This window comes from Malaclemys terrapin, chromosome 7 (genome assembly GCF_027887155.1).
Source record: "Malaclemys terrapin pileata isolate rMalTer1 chromosome 7, rMalTer1.hap1, whole genome shotgun sequence".
In the NCBI taxonomy this organism is placed as follows: Eukaryota; Metazoa; Chordata; order Testudines; family Emydidae; genus Malaclemys; species Malaclemys terrapin.
In genome coordinates, this window is record NC_071511.1 from 94786365 (window position 1) to 94803781 (window position 17417).

Here is a 17417-nt window from a genome sequence, read left to right on the forward strand (position 1 = left end):
CTTGTTTGGTTGCCTCCGGCAACTAAGAAGCCTGCCAGAACTCCTTATATTTGCCAAGACAATTTCATATTTTCAAATTTGTTAGTCTCTAAGGTGCCACAAGTACTCCTGTTCTTTTTGCGGATACAGACTAACACGGCTGCTACTCTGAAACCTGTCATATTTTTAGGTTTTCCTCCTATCCTTTCCATTCTCTCTCATACAGGAAAGACAATTCTCCTCATAATTCTCTACATAAAATGTGGCCAGAGTAATTAAGATTTTGGTTTCCAAAACTGTTGTCTTTTTTGCTTATGAGCTTAGTTTCATCCAGAATTTGCTTTCCAATCAATACTATTCCCTGTTTCATCTTAAATATTTTCACAACTGTCTTATTGCTTTATATCTACTTGATATTTGTCTTCATTTTTGACACATGCATCCTGTTTTTCTCCTATCATTAAATTCTAAACAGCACTTCTGAATTCTCCCTTAGTCTGTGTGTCAGTACAACTGGGGTTAATCACTTGACATGTCACAGATTAACAGGACAAAATGTTATTCAAAATGTAGGATTAACTCAGTGGAACACCACTTCTTTGGCTCAGTTGTGTGTAGAATAAATGAATGAGATTTCTAGAAAAAGTAGCCACCAAGATGTATTTCTATTTATTTCCTTCCTTCTAATGGTTTTATTGGATGAATGAAAACAAAAAGAAACTATCAAACTTCCTCTCTATTTCTGGCGATCAGAATGTGTCATTACTATCAGTTACTTTTCATTTGGCAAACCACATTGACTTCAGCAGAACTTTAGTGATGTATTAGTATCGGGTGCTTCGGTGATGAATATTCTTATATTTATAGCTGGTGTCAGCAGCAACTTGATCCAGCCAGTAAGCACCATCACCAAAGCAGCTTGCATGTCCTCCTGAACACTTTGGGCCTGATACTGAGTTACACTTAGCCACCCTGTGATAGTCGTCACCCATCCTTGGAGCATGCTCTTGCGTCAGTGTGGGATGTTGCTGCTGTCTTTGACTTCAGTGCCTCCTGTTGGCTGCCTGCCTCTGGCTCCAGATCTTCTGTGGCTCAGCCCTTCGGCCAAGTCACAACATTCAAACCGCTTCCAGAGTATCCCAAACAGGTCCAAATGAACCTGGATAATTCCCAGGCCCCTGGGGCTACTAAAATCCTCCCCTTCTACTGGCACAAACCCTATCTCAGCAATTCCCTCACAGGAGCGTATGCTGCCCCCATAACCCTGGGCTTCTCTCAGCCAGAGAGGCCTGTCTCCTCTACAGCATCTCCCTCAACTAAGCTCCTTCAGTCTATTTAGTATGGCCTAGATCTGCCCCCTCTGGCTGGGAGTCAGTGAGCTACTCACCTCTTCAGGTGCAGAGCATGACTAATTGGATGTATTCTCTAACCTTGGAGGTGATGTGGTTAAGCCCTATCAGACTCCCATATACCCCTCTGATACAGTAAAAGGGCCTTAAAATTGATCTTAAAAATCAGATTGCTTATTCACAGCTGCTACCCAAATAGAACAGGGAAAAAATGATGCCTTCCACATTTGACTGGCCAGCAGATAATGCTGCATCCCATCAGTTGCAGTCCTGACCACTGTAATCTATGCATTTATAACCTTCAAACTAGATTAGATTACTGCAAACCTCTGCATTCATTATAGAAACCTCAGCTAGTGGCAGGGCCGGCTCCAGGCACCAGCCCAGCAAGCCAGTGCTTGGGGCGGCATGGTGGCAATTCGGCGGCGGGTCCCTCTCGGAGGGAAGCACCTGCCACCAAATTCCCTCCGAAGAAGAAAGCGGCGTGGTGGAGCTGCCGCTGGAGTGCCGCCAATCGCGATTGCAATCGCGGCTTTTTTTTTTTTTTTGGGGGGGGGGGGGGGTGGCAAAAACCCTGGAGCTGGTCCTGACTAGTGGAGGATGCAGCATCCTGCATTCTGACACATTCAGGTCAATAACAGTACTGTTTTATTCATTCCAATCACTTAACCAGATACCCATTGAATGCTGGCTCAAGATTAAAGTCCTGGCTTTGATCTTCAGTGTGCTCAATGGGCTGGTCCTGGGACATCTCCAAGGTTACCTCTCCCTGTGTGATCACCAGACCATCCTGGGCAGCAATGATCTTCAGGAACAATGGAACCCTTAATGGCAATGGTAACTAGAAGGCACTTAGTGACAGATACTTCTGAGGCTAGGTCTACACTACCCGCCTGAATCGGCGGGTAGAAATCGATCTCTCGGGGATCAAATTATCGCGTCTCGTCGGGATGTGACAATCGATCCCTGAATCAACGTTCTTACTCCACCAGCGGAGGTGGGAGTAAGCGCTGTCGACGGGGAGCCGCGGAGGTCGATTTTGCTGCCGTCCTCACAGCGGGGTAAGTCGGCTCCGATAGGTCGAATTCAGCTACGCTATTCACATAACTTAATTTGCGTATCTTAAATCGACACCCCCCCCCCGTAGTGAAGACCTGCCCTTAGTAGCTAGACAACTTCTGTTAAACTCCCTCCCACAAGTGCCTTCCACAAGAATGACCACAAACCTGACTGTTTTCAAGACAAAATGCAAGACTCTCCTCTTTCCCATAGATTTTCCATCCTCATATTAAAAACATGATAATTATATTAATAAATATTAAAAACCTTTTGTTTTTCCTTTTCTTTGACAGAAGGAAATGAGAGTGAATACTACTGGGTCTGTTCGTATGCCACTTGTCTGGATTTATGTAATTTTGAAAAGTGCTTAGATGCAACAGTGAAGAGTGCAATATAATTAGGTAGAAAGATGAAAGAAAGTCATACTCTCTTGTCTGGGGTGTGGGGGGGGGAAGTTAAATGTAAAATAGCATGGTGAAAAATATCCTGTAAACTCAAACACAGCTGTGGTGGTTCAGGAAGCGTGATGTTGGTGGGTCTCCGTAGACTTGTAAAAAACCAAAGATGTTTAAAAAACTGGAATTCTCTGCTGCAGAATGGACATGAGCCTCATCTAATTTAGCAACAGAAAAGAAAGTATTGCACAAATTGTAGTTTGAGGAAATATGGGTTCAGTATATCACTTATTCAAGCAAAATGGAGAACAGATATAAGTGTAAAGGGAATGAGAAGTACTTGTGGCACCTTAGAGATTAACAAATTTATTTGAGCATAAGCTTTCATGGGCTAAAACCCACTTCATCAGATGCATGCAGTGGAAAATACAGTAGGAAGATATATGTACACAGAGAACATGAAAAAATGGGTGTTGCCATACAAACTGTAATGAGAGTAATTAATTAAGGTGAGCTATTATCAGCAGGAGAAAAAAAACTTTTGTAGTGATAATCAGGATGGCCCATTTCCAGCAGTTGACAAGAAGGTGTGAGTAACAGTAGGGGAAAAAATTATCATGGGGAAACAGTTTTTACTTTATGTAATGACCCATCCAATCCCAGTCTTTATTCAAGCCTAATTTAATGGTGTCTAGTTTGCAGATTAATTCCAATTCTGCAGTTTCTTGTTGGAGTCTGTTTTTGAAGTTTTTTTGTTGTAGTATTGCGACTTTGAGATCTGTAATTGTGTGACCAGGGAGGTTGAAGTCTTCTCCGGCTGATTTTTGAATGTTATAATTCTTGACGGCTGATTTGTGTCCATTTATTCTTTTGCATAGAGACTGTCTGGTTTTAAACAATGTACATGGCAGAGGGGCATTGCTGGCACATGATGGCATATATCACATTGGTAGATGTGCAGGCTTCCGGTATAGGATGGTGTTTATGTGACCATCGCTTATTAGCACTGTAGTGTCCCGGAAGTGGATCTCTTGTGTGGACTGGTCCAGGCTGAGGTTGATGGTGGAATGGAAATTATTGAAATCATGGTGGAATTCCTCAAGGGCTTCTTTTCCATGGGTCCAGATGATGAAGATATCATCAATGTAGCGCAAGTAGAGTAGGAGCGTTAAGGGACGAGAGCTGAAGAAGCGTTGTTCTAAGTCAGCCATAAAAATGATGGCATATTGTGGGGCCATGCGGGTACCCATAGCAGTGCCGCTGACTTGAAGGTATATATTGTCCCCAAATGTAAAATAGTTGTGGGTGAAAGTGTAAAGGGGCTTTTTTTTAGATGGGAAAGAAATTGAAAGAGGCATGAGCCTAACATTGCATCTTAACATCTTATATTTTTTGTATGTACTTAAACTGGGAGTTCTCCCAGGAGCCTAAGGGAGTTAGGCACTCTAATCAAATTAATATTTATGGGGATTTGGTTACTTAACTCCCCTAGATGCCTTTGAAAACCCCAACCTTATTTGTTGGTTCATTTGTATTTTTGGCATATCCAAAAGTGACTACTGACCGTGAGTTCCTCCCATTTTTGTGTGTGTGCCCAACTTCAGACATCTAAAAAGAACCTAATTTTCATAGTGCAAGTGCTCAGCATTTTTGAAAATCAGGCCCCTTTAAGGTGGCTTAAGTTCACCCACATATCAGTGTAACCTCTCAGAATTCAAATTCGGACCATTACTCCACAAATCATCCATGACCACAAAAACTAACAGAATAATTATACTCTACACTAAACTTCAGCTATTTTACAAGTTATCTAGAGCTAGGGTGACCAGATGTCCCGATTTTATTGGGACAGTCCCAATTTTGGGGTCTTTTCTAATATAGGCTCCTATTACCACCCACCCCCATCCTGATTTTTCACATTTGCTGTCTGGCCACCCTATCTAGAGCTAATGTTAGAAGGTGAAATACTAATATGAGAAAGGAAAAGCAGCGAAGACTCCTTTTTTGTTAAGGCACAGATGTTGGAGCCAGAAACCCTGAGTTCTATTTCTGGCTTTGCTACAGCCTTGGACAGATCACTTAAACCCTTACTCTACTCATGTGGCAAATGAGGATAATACCAGCCCACCTTACATGAGGCTTAATTTAATGTTTGTAAAGCACTTGGAGAACTGCAGATGGAAGGCATCAGAGAAGTGCCGAGTGTCATTTTATGCAGATGATCAAATTACCCATTGGCATTTTTGTACACTCCTTTTCTTACCCTGTCGCATGTTGTGCACATGATTTAATTAATGTATTCTAGGTGTGTAGGTACTTAAGGGAAGCCTTGATCACTCCTTAGCAAAGTAAGCTCTGCCATCTACTGCTCAGTATGGCAGGAGATGGGATTGTAGGAAGGCCACAGCTGGAATAATGAGCTCTGTATTGCATGATAAAATATCAGTATATTATGATTTCCAGTATTCTTTGTAACCCAGATGTATTGTTTAGTTGATTGACTGTTGTTGGATGGTGATGATGATAATGATAAGGTGTGGAACTGTAACCTACTATGACGCAATACATTCCACCAGCTCTCCCATGCTGGGAATAGGGAAATGCCAAACTTGGCTCACTGTACGTACTCTATTTGATATTCTTCTTTTTAGAATAAATACCAGTAGCATGACCTACATTATTTTTCTAAGGGATCATTGTTCTAATTTAACAAAGAGATGGAAATTCAGGCTGGAGTTTTAAAAGCACTAATGGCTGTTAGGCAGGTGCCTGTCATTTCAGCCTCTTAAAATCTGTTAGACAAAATGAGAACAAAATCATTGGCTGAAGCAACACAATGATATTATAAATTTGTACTGCTTGTGTTTTCACGGGCAATGTTGGACCAAAAGCATTTAGCACCTATTCCCTCATTGTAGCTCCCCATCCACCAGTTTTTTGAAGCATTCCTTGCTTCTTACCCCTCAGATAACATTTCTCTTACAACATTTACAAATAGAATATATTTTTGATTAAATTTAATGTCACAATATTTACAATGAATTTCACAGAAAATTGTAATACTAGTACATATTACAAAAATTCATTTAAATAATAGATCTAATAATGTACAATTATTCTATTAAATCTGAAGTTAAGGTTTTGGTATGACTTTATCTAAAAGGAAAGCGTGACATTCCACTTTGTTCTGAATACAGGTGCTTCAGTGTCTGTGAAGTAGCTAAAAACATCAGAGTTAAAAACTAGCTTTAGAATATTACAGATGTCCTTTTGCATTCTGTTTTGCATTTACTGAAGAAAAAATAATCTTCAGGCTTTTGCTTTTACTGTCACTTATGTGAGTCCCTCTTCTCCCTTAAATCTTCTATCCTTAGTTTTATCTGTTGCACCCTGTTCTGATCTGACTTTATTCAGAGTAATTCCACTGAAATCGATACCATTGTAACTGATCAGAATTTGGTCCATTGAGTACTTACAATAAACTTTCTCACATTAAATATTTAAGGATTAACAAAACTTTTATCACTGACATGCTTGAATTTTGTACAGATCTATTTGTTCTCACTATGTACCTCTTGGGAAATCCAAGTGAATTACCAAAGGCACTTATTTTATTTAAAATGTGGGGTTCACAGTGACTAATAATCCTATTGATGAGGTACTGAATGGAGTCCTGGTGACTTTTAATACAGTGACAATGGCTACTCTGGTAATTGATTATCATCAGTACAACAGCATACACCCCCATGAAATTCAACTGAACAGATGCGATTCAAAGTAAAAAGGGTGCTTTTATATATATTCTTCGGAAACAGATAGCACACAAGAGACTGTTGAAATCCTCCCACCTTTTATGCAGTTAATTGAATGAAGAGAGATCCTAGTTTCTCTATATATTCTGATACATCAAAAATCACCACTTAGAAAGGACATAAATTAACCTTTTGTTGTGTAAAATATATACATCCTGCTCTTGTCTCTTGGATTTAGTCATAATAAAATCCATGAGATGCATTTTTACTGAAAGGTCTGAGACAACCAACAAATTATGCTCCATTTTTATCTTAAAGACCAACCACCACCTGTGTCAAAGATATATAACTAGACAAGGCTTTCGCCATTTAGTACCAAAGGGCCACTTTTAAAAAAAATCAGCCTTTTATTGTTGCCTTTCTGGATTTTAGCTCAGACACACAGAACATTTTCAACACAAGGCTTGAAAGCATCTACATTGCCACCATTTGCTTGAAAAATATCTTTTTGTAGTAAAACAAAATACATTCTGTATCACCGGTGATCCCTGAATATTAATAGCAATGTTGTAACCCACAAGCATGAGAAACATAAATGAATGCTCTCTTCTGTTTACATTGATTGATAAAGGTGCAGATATGTACAATGTCTTGTCTTTCTGGATTTCAGTTGATTTCTCTCCCCTCAAGCGTCAAACTGCTTATTGCTAAAATGATTTGGCTTTCTCAAACAGAAAACTATTTTCATTTGTACACAATAGCAATTGTCCCAGTAATAAATGAGAGATGTCACCGTTTCCATGAGAAATACATTAAATACAATGCATCAAGCTCATTGATTTTTATTTTATTTTTTAAGCATTCCCATTCAAAGAAGTTTAAGTGCATTTCATAACCCCTCCATTTCTTCTCAGGCTAAATCTTCATTACTTTTCCTTCCCCAGTCGTGCCTTGGCCATATCTGATTACTTCGCTGTGCATTTGGTCATAAGTCATGACTCTTTTTTCTTGAGTAATCAGAGTTTTTCCTGTTTTAAGAAAAAATACACAACCCACAATGAATTAGATAGGAAACTGTAACAGCATCCCCTACAGGGCCTGATCCAACTCCCATTTAAATCAACGGAAAGCCTCCTGTTGACCTTGATGGGAACTGGATTAGGCTTATAAAGAATTAGAGCTCTTTCCCAGAAGTTCAGCACAAAACTTGAGGCCCAAGGAAGTGGGTGGCTAAGGTCACCTTTGTGCTTGCCCAATTCCAGGCTTCTATGAGGGCTAAAAAGGCCCTTAGCATAATTTGGACAACCCTAAGGTACAGCAGCCCAAAAACTAATGAAGCAACATCTGCTAAAGCCCTCCCCTGGCCTGCCCCTCTACTCTCTGGTCGTACACCAAGCCCCACAGCCTATGTCAGGACTTGTGGAGGGGGTCTCATAAGATAACCTGTGGTTGTCCTGGCTCAGTTCTTATGACAGGAGAATTTCCCAGGCACAAAAGCTGAGTAAAGGGGCCATAGCAGGATGGAGAATCCCTCCCTTGATTTTGCAAAGTGACCTTTATCCACATAACTTCTGCAAAAACAACTTCACACCCAATATTTGTCGACAAAATAATGTCACATTTTATCTTAGCTGCAACATTGTCCCATTAATGATCATTGGAGCCAAATCCTGCTCCCTCCTCTGATGCTGTAGAGAAACTCAACCCAGTGGAACTAGAGCTGTTCTGCTATGGAAAAGGAAGTAGGGGGCCATCAGTCTCTGCACATATCAGAGTTCTGTTCCATGGGGGCTTCCTGCACCCCAGCCAGCAAGGATTTGGGGGCTTGACCCTGCAAGATGCTGAGCTCTCTGGCCCTGAAACTTAATCAGATGAGTAATTTCACCGAATTCAAAATCAAGTTATTTGTGGAGAATGGTAGCGGATCTGTGACTACATAGATCCACCAATCATTCTGTCCCACAGGATGAGTCTTTCCTCAGCCCCTTAGACATTGTGTTGAGATCCAGGATTTGGCACTAATGCAAAAAAACAAACAAACAAAAAACACGAGTTCAACAGTAAGGCTGAAAATTAAAAACTGAAACAGCTGAGAATTTCTGAGTTTAGTTTGCATGACAGCCTAAACTCAACTCCCTCAGCATGCCATAGGCATAGTGGTACCTTTGAGCCTGAGCAGAGCCCTTTTTCATGTGACTACTCCTACTGAAATCAATGGGATTATTGACATCAGCACAGGCTGCAGGAGCAGGCCTTTAACAGTCAATCATTTCATTAACTCTCGAGTATTTCAGCACATGAACCCACCCTAGCAAACAGGAAATAAATTGAACAAAAGGAGGCACTTCCTGGAGACCAACAAAGGATAACACAAGAAAAGCAATTTTACAGTGGGATACAATGCAAAAATAGATTTCAAACAAGTTTATTCCCATTGTTAGTTAAAATGAGAAGACATAAGCAATTAATTGTAAAGACTAACCAGATAATCATATCCAAGGTCAAAACTAGATATGGAGGAATGAAATAATCAAAAATAGGTTAAGTTTCATTTATTTATATATCTCTATATATTTAAATAAAAATAATATTCAGGGTCTGCTTTAGTTGAATTCACATGCCTAAGGAAGTTTTCTATTTTTTATCTGCTTATATATTGCATAAATCTGAAATGAATACAACTTGTAGGACCAAATATTTGCCCTCAGAGATGCACACTCACTGAAGTCAATAGGAGTGACTTCAGATATTGCTGGTTCTGTTGATCTTTATTTGTGGATATGGTGGGTGAGAGAGAGAGAGAAAATTTGGAGTAAGTTATATATGCTCTGTGTGAAACAGAGAGAAAATCTGGAATAACAAAGATACTGTAGATTGACTCTCCTAATTCTAAATTTGATTTTATGGTTGAAAGTTAGAAACCCTTATTGGTACTTTCATAGTGTTTGCTATATTAAATGCCTGTTTATGGCAGTTTTTAAAAAGAGAAATCTAAATCAATGTCTGTGTATGAAACAGTCCTGCAATCCATGCCTAGGTGAAAAGAACTCCAATGGTTATTGAATAATGGGATCTGCCAATTCTATGTATACCATCAGTGATCCATAAGTTCTCTCTCATGCTGTTTGACTTCCATGACATGTTTAAAGTCCTAACCTATCAGTGTTGATATCAGGCCTCCCAGGTGCAACCCTTAAGAGGGGCAGCAAAGAACTTGTGTAGGCCCTAGAGAATCAATCCCAACCATTCAAGACAAATCGCTCCTCGGGGTAAATTCATGCTAAGGTAAGATTCTACAGAAAATTCCCAAATCTCTTAGTAGACTACTAAACCATAGTGACTGCCAGGCTTCCATTAAGCATGCTTTAACTAATCAGTCTTCACTAACAAAATCTTGTCTCTAGTGGAGGCAAATCAATCTATTTATCATAGGTAGGTGTGTAGCTGTAGTATTTACATGCTTTCTAGGAAAGGACAAATTGTTCCCTTGTGTGTATCCAGCTCTATGTTTCTATATAGTGTCCAATCACTGTAATACTTAGAGACTTGGGATAATTCACATGATTGGAATACTGGTATAGAAGGTACAGCTTGTTCAGGAAGGACAGACAGGAAAAAAAAAGGGAGGAAGTGTTGGCTTGTATATCGAAGACATATAAACTTGCACTGACTCAAAAGTGGGAGGCAGACCTGTTGAAAGTGTCTGGGTAAGGATAAAAGGCATAAAACAAGATTGATGTCATGGTAGGGATCTACTATAGATCACCTAGCCAGGAAGAAGAGGTGGATAAGGCTTTTTTTTAAAAAACAACTAAAACAAAATCATCCAAAGCACAGGACTTGGTGGTTATTGGGGACTTCAACTACGCAGACATCTGTTGAAAAGATAATACAGCAGAAAAGAGATTATCCAACAAGTTCTTGGAATGCATTCAAGATAACTTTTTATTGCAGAAGGTGGAGAAAAAACCAAGAGGAAAGGCTGTTCTACATTTGATTCTAACAGATAAGGAGGACCTGGTTGAGAATTTGAAAATGGAAGGCAGCTTACATGAAAGTGATCATGAAAAGATAAGAGTTCATAATTCTAAGGAATGGTAGGAGGAAAAACAGCAGAAAAAAGACAATGGACTTCAAGATGGTAAACTTTAGCAAACTCAGAGAACTGGTAGGGAAGATCCTTGGGAAGCAAGTCCAGGGGAAAAAAGAGATCAGGAGAGTTGGCAGTTTTTTAAAGAGACATTATTAAGGACACAAGAGCAAACTACCCCAGTGCAGAGGAAAGATAGGAAGTATGGTTAGAGACCACCATGACTTATCCAGGAGATCTTCAATGATGTGAAACAAAAAAAGTCCTACAAAAAATGGAAACTAGGTCAAATTACGAAGGATGAATATATTAAAAAAAATAAACATAAGCATATAGGGCCAAAATTAGAAAGGCCAAGGCACAAAATGAGATTAAACTAGCTAGAGGCATAAAGGTAACAAGAAAACATTTGACAAATACATTAGCTGCAAGAGGAAGACCAAGGACAAGGTAGGCCCATTACTCAATGACATGGGAAAGACAATAACAGAAAATGCTGCAATGTCAGAAATTTTAAATGCCTTTTTTGTTTCAGTTTTCGCCAAAAAGGTTAGTAGTGATCAGATAACTAACATAGGGAACATAAGTGTAAATGGGGTAGGATCTGAGGCTAAAATAGGAAAAGAACAAGATAAGAATTACTTAGACAAGTTAGGGCCTGACAAAATATATCCCAGAATACTTAAGGAACTGGCTGAAGAGCTCTCTGAGCTATTAGCGATTATCTTTGAGAAGGCATGGAGGACATGAGAGATCCCAGAGGACTGGAAAAGGGCCTATCAAAAAAGGGAATAGGATAACTCAGGGACTTGTAGAGCAGTATAATTAACTTTGATACCCAGAAAGATAATGGAGCAAATATTCAATCAATCAATATGTAAGCACCTAGAAGATAATAAGGTGATAAGTAGCAGTGAACATGGATTTGTCAAGAACAAATCATGTCAAACCAAACTAATATCCTTCTTTACAGGGTAACCAGCCTTGTGGTTAAGGGGGAAGCAGTATGATATATTGACTTTAGTAAGGCTTTGGATATCGTCTCATGTGACAGTCTCAAAAACAAACTAGGGAAATATAGCCTAGGCCAGTGTTTCTCAACCTTTTTGATACCAGGGACTAGTTGCTGCCTTCCCAACTGTGTCAGGGAAATCTCAGGGAATGGTGCTGGCCCATGCACCAGTCATTGAGAACCACTGGTCTAGACATACCTATTCTAAAGTGGGTGCACAACTGGTTGGAAAACTGTCCTTGGAGTAGTTATCAATGGTTCACAGTCAAGTTGGAAGGGCATATTGACTGGGGTCCTGCAAAGATCTGTCCTGGGTCTATTTAATGTCTTTGTAAATCATTAGATAATGGCCTAGAGAGTACACTAATAAAGTCCGCGGATAATACCAAGCTGGGAGCAGTTGAAGGACAGGATTAGAATTCAAAATGATTTTGACAAACTGGAGAAATAGTCGGAGAAATTCTATGAAATAAATAGGATGAAATTCAATAAGGACAAATACAAATTACTGCACTTAGGAAGGAATCATCAATTGCACAAATGGGAAACGAATGGCTAGGAAGCATTACTGCAGAAAAGGATCTGGGAGTGCTAGTGGATCACAAACTAAATATGAGTCAGCAATGTAATACTGTTGCAAAAAAACCAAACCTTATTCTGGGTTGTATTCAGAGTATAATAAGCAAGACACAAGAAGTAATTCTTCCACTCTACTCAGCACTGATAAGGGTGCCACTGGAGTATTGTGTTCAATTCTGGGCACCGCATGTCAGGAAAGATGTGGACAAATTGGAGAAAGTCCAGAGGACAGCAACAAAAATGATTAAAGGTCTAGAACTCCAGACCTAAGAGGAAAGGCTGAAAAAAATGGGTGATTTTAGTTTGGAGAAGAGAAGACTAATTGGGGGACATAAAGAGGAGGATCAGGAAAAACTTCCTAACAACAAGGGTAGTTAAGCAGTGGAATAAATTAGTTAGGGAGGTTGTGGAATCGCCATCATTAGAGATTTTTAGGCAAATACTTGTCAGGAGTGGTCTAGATAATACTTAGTCCTGCCTCAGTGCAGCACTAGATGATCTATCGAGGTCCCTTCCATTCCTACCTTTCTATGATCTCTATTTACTCGCCATGTTCTATAAGGCTGAGATACCACAAAATAACTTTTTTCCTTAGTATGTGTATCAAGCATATGTTTGTTCCCATTTTGTATGTATTTTTCTTGTGACTGAATGATCCCTATTACGGTATGAGAGTCCTCTTTTAAAATGCTGCTTGGCTCCATTATCCAACTACTGATACCTAGCTCTTATAGAGCACTTTTCATCTGCAGATCCCAAAGCTCTTTACAAAGGGAATCAGTACCATTATCCTTTTTTTACAGACGGGGCTAAATTATTCTGTGTTTTAAGTTACTGAGTCTAGTCATTTGCATTCTGTTAATTCATGACAGACTTTAATACTTGCGCTCTTAGAGAACAAGTGTGTTACAGTGGCTCTCTCTTATGTAGAAAGAAAAGGTTAAACATACTGTAAACACCATTTTCTGGAACTAACAAGACCACACATAAGGAAAGCCCACACATCTGCTCTATTAAAAGAGAATTTTTGACATTTTATTGACTGAGTAGATGTAAAACTAAGAGCAAAATATTTATCCAGTCTGGTATGTCAATAGTTTATAACAATATAGTAGGTTTCCTCTCAGTGGGCTTTCTCTCTTCTGGAAACTTAGGTATTTCAATATGTATTTCTGATTCTGGCATTATTTATTCAATTAGAACTATATATAAATCTATCATAAATGATAGACAATGATAATACTAATTTAAAAAGTCATAGCTTCACTAAGTCTTAAAATGTTTCGTACATCGTATATATATATATATATATATATATATATATATATATATATATATACATATATATATCAGCATCCACAAGAAAGCAAATAATCAGACTGCCTTTTGTCTACAGTGAGGGATGTCAGTCTGGGGGTTGTGAACATGTGTCATGGGATTGCAAACACTCTGTACTTCCCATACTGCTCAATGCGAAAGGGTCTTGGTTATTTGGGAGAGGGGCTGAAGGAGTTCCTGGTTTGAAAAAGGTTAAGAGCTACTAGTCTACCATTATTAAGATATATAGAAAATGAACATTGAAAAAAATTATAAACAAATTTCAATACATTTTCAATACATGAGAGGACAAAAAATGTACCAAACTCATGTGTGGCAATGACTATTTAGAGAAAAAAATCAAGATAACAGCAATAAAGATACTATTAGCATGTACTTCTTGTACAAAAACCAATAGACAAAGAGAGATTTTCTTTTTAAAGAACAAGAAAAGAACCTAAGATCTACGGTGAGCTATGAACAGGATCTGCTGATAATTTTTTTCTTTGCTTTCCCTGAGAGAAGTTTATCTCTTGAGCAGTTTTTCCTGAAAGACAAGAAAAATCAAATAGAAAGTTAAGGTGGTAGCTGTGCACAAAATAATTGGCGTCATTTTCAAGATTCCATGGTATTTTGTGTCCTGCATTTTAGAATCTTAGTTGAACATCTCTAAATTTACCTCAACAGTGCTCTAGCGATGCTATGTTGAATAGTAAAAATAGTACCATGTTCTTTTATATATACCGGATGCTTGTTATACACCACAAAGCTAGAACATGAAAAGGGAGCAAAAAGATAAAACTTTGCAGTATAGATTTACTCATAGACACCCTTAACTCAATAACTGTCTGCAGTACATTTATTTCAGATTATTTGGCACATCTATGGCTCTGTGTGGTATTGGATAATAAAATAATATCTGGATAGGAAGAGAAAATGAGAAAATATTTTTATTTTGATCAAATGACTATAAAATGATAGATTGATCCTGGTTTAAACTGTTAAAAATAACTTGGAAAAAAACCCAAATTATAATTCTTTCATTTCAAAGGCTCAACAACAGATCTCCACTTTCTGCTATTAATTGAATCCATCAGTTAATCAGAAGAGTGGTTAAACAAATAGGTCTTATATTGTACTCTGACACTCACCAAACCCAGGTTCTGATGGGCTGCTGGAGGTGGGAGGAAATCGAAACGAGTGGGATCTTGGTGTTTCCCAGTTGGCCCTGGCTCAGGTGGGGGTGGTCCTGACTACTTAATGATCCCTAGTTATTGCTAGAGCACTCTAGTTGTTGTTCCCAGTTTTTGGCCATTAGGGACTGTGCCTTAGGCTCAATGTCTGGTTGGGTTTCTGGGGATAGAGCTACACCGCAATGTAAGCCCAGGGTTAGTAGAACTTGAGTTAGCAGAGTCTGGGTTTGTAAACCTAGGGCTTGAGTGTCTATGCACATTTGTAACCCTAGGTTAGGAATTGTTGAATCCTGGGTTCCACCCTGAGTCTCCAGTGTCTCCAGTGCATTATGTGGGCCCGACTCCAACCAGCCATATCCCAGACTTCCTAGCACCCTCCCAAAATGTGGCTGCTGTAGCCCTGTTTGTGGTGCAGTGTCGGAAAACTTGACGGTCCAAGTGTAGGACACTTGTGGAGACTCCCAGAGCACGAGTCCAGTGGGGCTGCATCCAAAGAGCAAAGCCATAGGTAAAAACCTCACTTCTTCGGATGCATATAACTTGTTGATGCATCCGAAGAAGTGAAGTTTTTACCCACGAAAGCTTATGCCCAAATAAATCTGTTAGTCTTTAAGGTGCCACCAGACTCCTTGTTGTTTTTGTAGATACGGACTAACACGGCTACCCCCTGATACTTGAAAGCCATAGGGTTTGATCCCTGGTACCTAGCTTGACTGAGGCTCGGACCCTCCACCCCATGGGATTCTGGGCCAGAGCCAGAGCTAGCACAATTTGTGTGTGGATGGAACGGGGGTTAGGCTTGAGCCTGAGTTTGAACCCTGGGCTTATATTGCAGTGTAGACATACCCTGTGAGTCCTGAGAAAGTCTAACCATAGAGATCCTGCACAGATCAACCCTAATCATAGAAATGCAACCTAGAGTGACTCCCCTGCTTTCCAAATCAGGATGTACAAGCCCCTGTCCATTAGGGCAGGAGCCATGGAGAATGAAGGAGACTGAACAGTTCTGGGAGCAAGCAAGTCAGAATTTGTTGCTGGATACAATAATACATGAATTGCCTATGTACCTGGGCTTTGGTAATGGGACCTGGAAAGCCTGAACCTCAAACAGAATTCCATATCAACTATCTACATACTCCAGCTTTTGAGCTTAAAATGTAGTTCCTGCACACATTCTTGCAAGTAAAACTCATTTGCTGGAATGCACATGGAAAGTAAACACAAGAGTGGTTTACAAACAAAGCACTTTCACTTTCAAATTTAAGTAAATATTTGTGGATAATGCTTCCCATTACTTACACAACTTTAGTGTTAACTAAACAGAAACTACACTAATATGTTGCCTCAACAGGCACTGAAGAGATATCTAAGTTGTTAATTAAGGTTATCATTTCCTCTGGGATTTTTGGAACCTTGTGATTTACTAGACATCTTTTTCACAAAGCTAGTTAGTTAAAAACAGTAAAGATAGTGAGAGAGCATTCTCAGGAGAAGGAAAGCATATCTTTGTTTCAGCCAAATTCCAAATCCATGGACCACATTCTGCTCTGTTATACCAGATACCTCGGTGTAAAAGAGGGCAGAATTTGGCCCATTTTTCCTTACAGCCAGAGATTATATAATTTTAACTAGGAAGGAATTCTGGAGCCCTAGGAGTGTGAATATAAATGTGGAAAAGAGAATGTTCCAGGAAATACAGGGAAGTGAATGAGCTTTCTAAGAAGAAATATTTGATCTTGGTGCCACAAGGAGTAAACGGATGCTGTTTGGAACTTCCCCAGCCAAATAACTCCTGTTGCTGCATAGCTGGTTCAATAGTATGGGTATTGGTAAGAGACAAGTATATCCTATAGTGGGAGTGTTTACATTAGGAACATTTTAAAATCTTTCCTACCTAGTGGGAACATCCCCATTGTAGGTTACACTTTTGTTCTTCCAAGTTGCAGATGTGTACATCTACCATTTGTTCAGCTAAAATATGCTGTCAGTGGCAATATATATACTAGTCAGCTGTGGAGCAAGGGCTAGATGCAACTTCTAATGGCAGACCTCAACCCTTTTGAGATGGAACGCATGGACCTGCTTGATAAAGTGGCCACACCTCTCTGTAGAAATACTGACTGAGTGCTTACGTGGGTGAAAGGGCTCCTTCTGTACTTTTCTCCTCTCCAGCTTATGCTGCCCTGTGCTCCAGAGGACAAGATTGAACCTTTAGTATCAAATATAAAAATATTTTGTAAAGATTCCAAAACACCAACAAAATTAGCTTTTTACTTGGTATTTCAGAAGTCTTTCAGCCTTTCTGATTAACAAGAAGCTTTCTAAATACCTCCCAGATCCAGCAAGAATCCCCACACCTGAGCATCAGATTGCTGAAAAAACTTAAGCCGTAATTCTCAGATGCGGGGACATAAAGCTGGATACTAAAGACACCTGCAGCTCCCATTGACTTCAGTATATTGATTTAGGTACTTAACTTTAGGCACTCCCCAGTTAAAAATAAACTGGCCTTAAATTGTGTAATCTTAAAACATATGTCTGGGCAGATGGGTGACCTCTGATGTCAAAATAATTCATTTCATGTTAGATATAAAAATTTATTTGTGGCAACACCAGCCCCAGTACCATTTGTACATTCTGGGCCAAATTCTGCTCTCGGCACCCGTGCAGCTCCATTCATTTCACCGGGATG

At 39.4% G+C, this 17417-nt stretch overlaps 1 protein-coding gene across 4 annotated transcripts in view; it reads right to left on the reverse strand.

Annotated features, from left to right (window-relative positions):
- Positions 1-5784: 5784 nt before the first annotated feature.
- Positions 5785-17417, reverse strand: part of HTR7 (5-hydroxytryptamine receptor 7) — a 56414-nt gene continuing 44781 nt past the window's right edge. For 2 of the 4 annotated variants that reach the window (XM_054033261.1, XM_054033264.1), the window contains exon 3: positions 5785-7562. In XM_054033261.1, the coding sequence (XP_053889236.1) occupies positions 7520-7562 (43 nt within the window). In that variant the 3' untranslated portion in view covers positions 5785-7519. Of the gene's footprint in view, positions 7563-9016; positions 9042-13989; positions 14080-17417 lie in introns of all 4 variants that reach the window. The other 2 variants (XM_054033260.1, XM_054033262.1) reach the window with 2 other exon arrangements.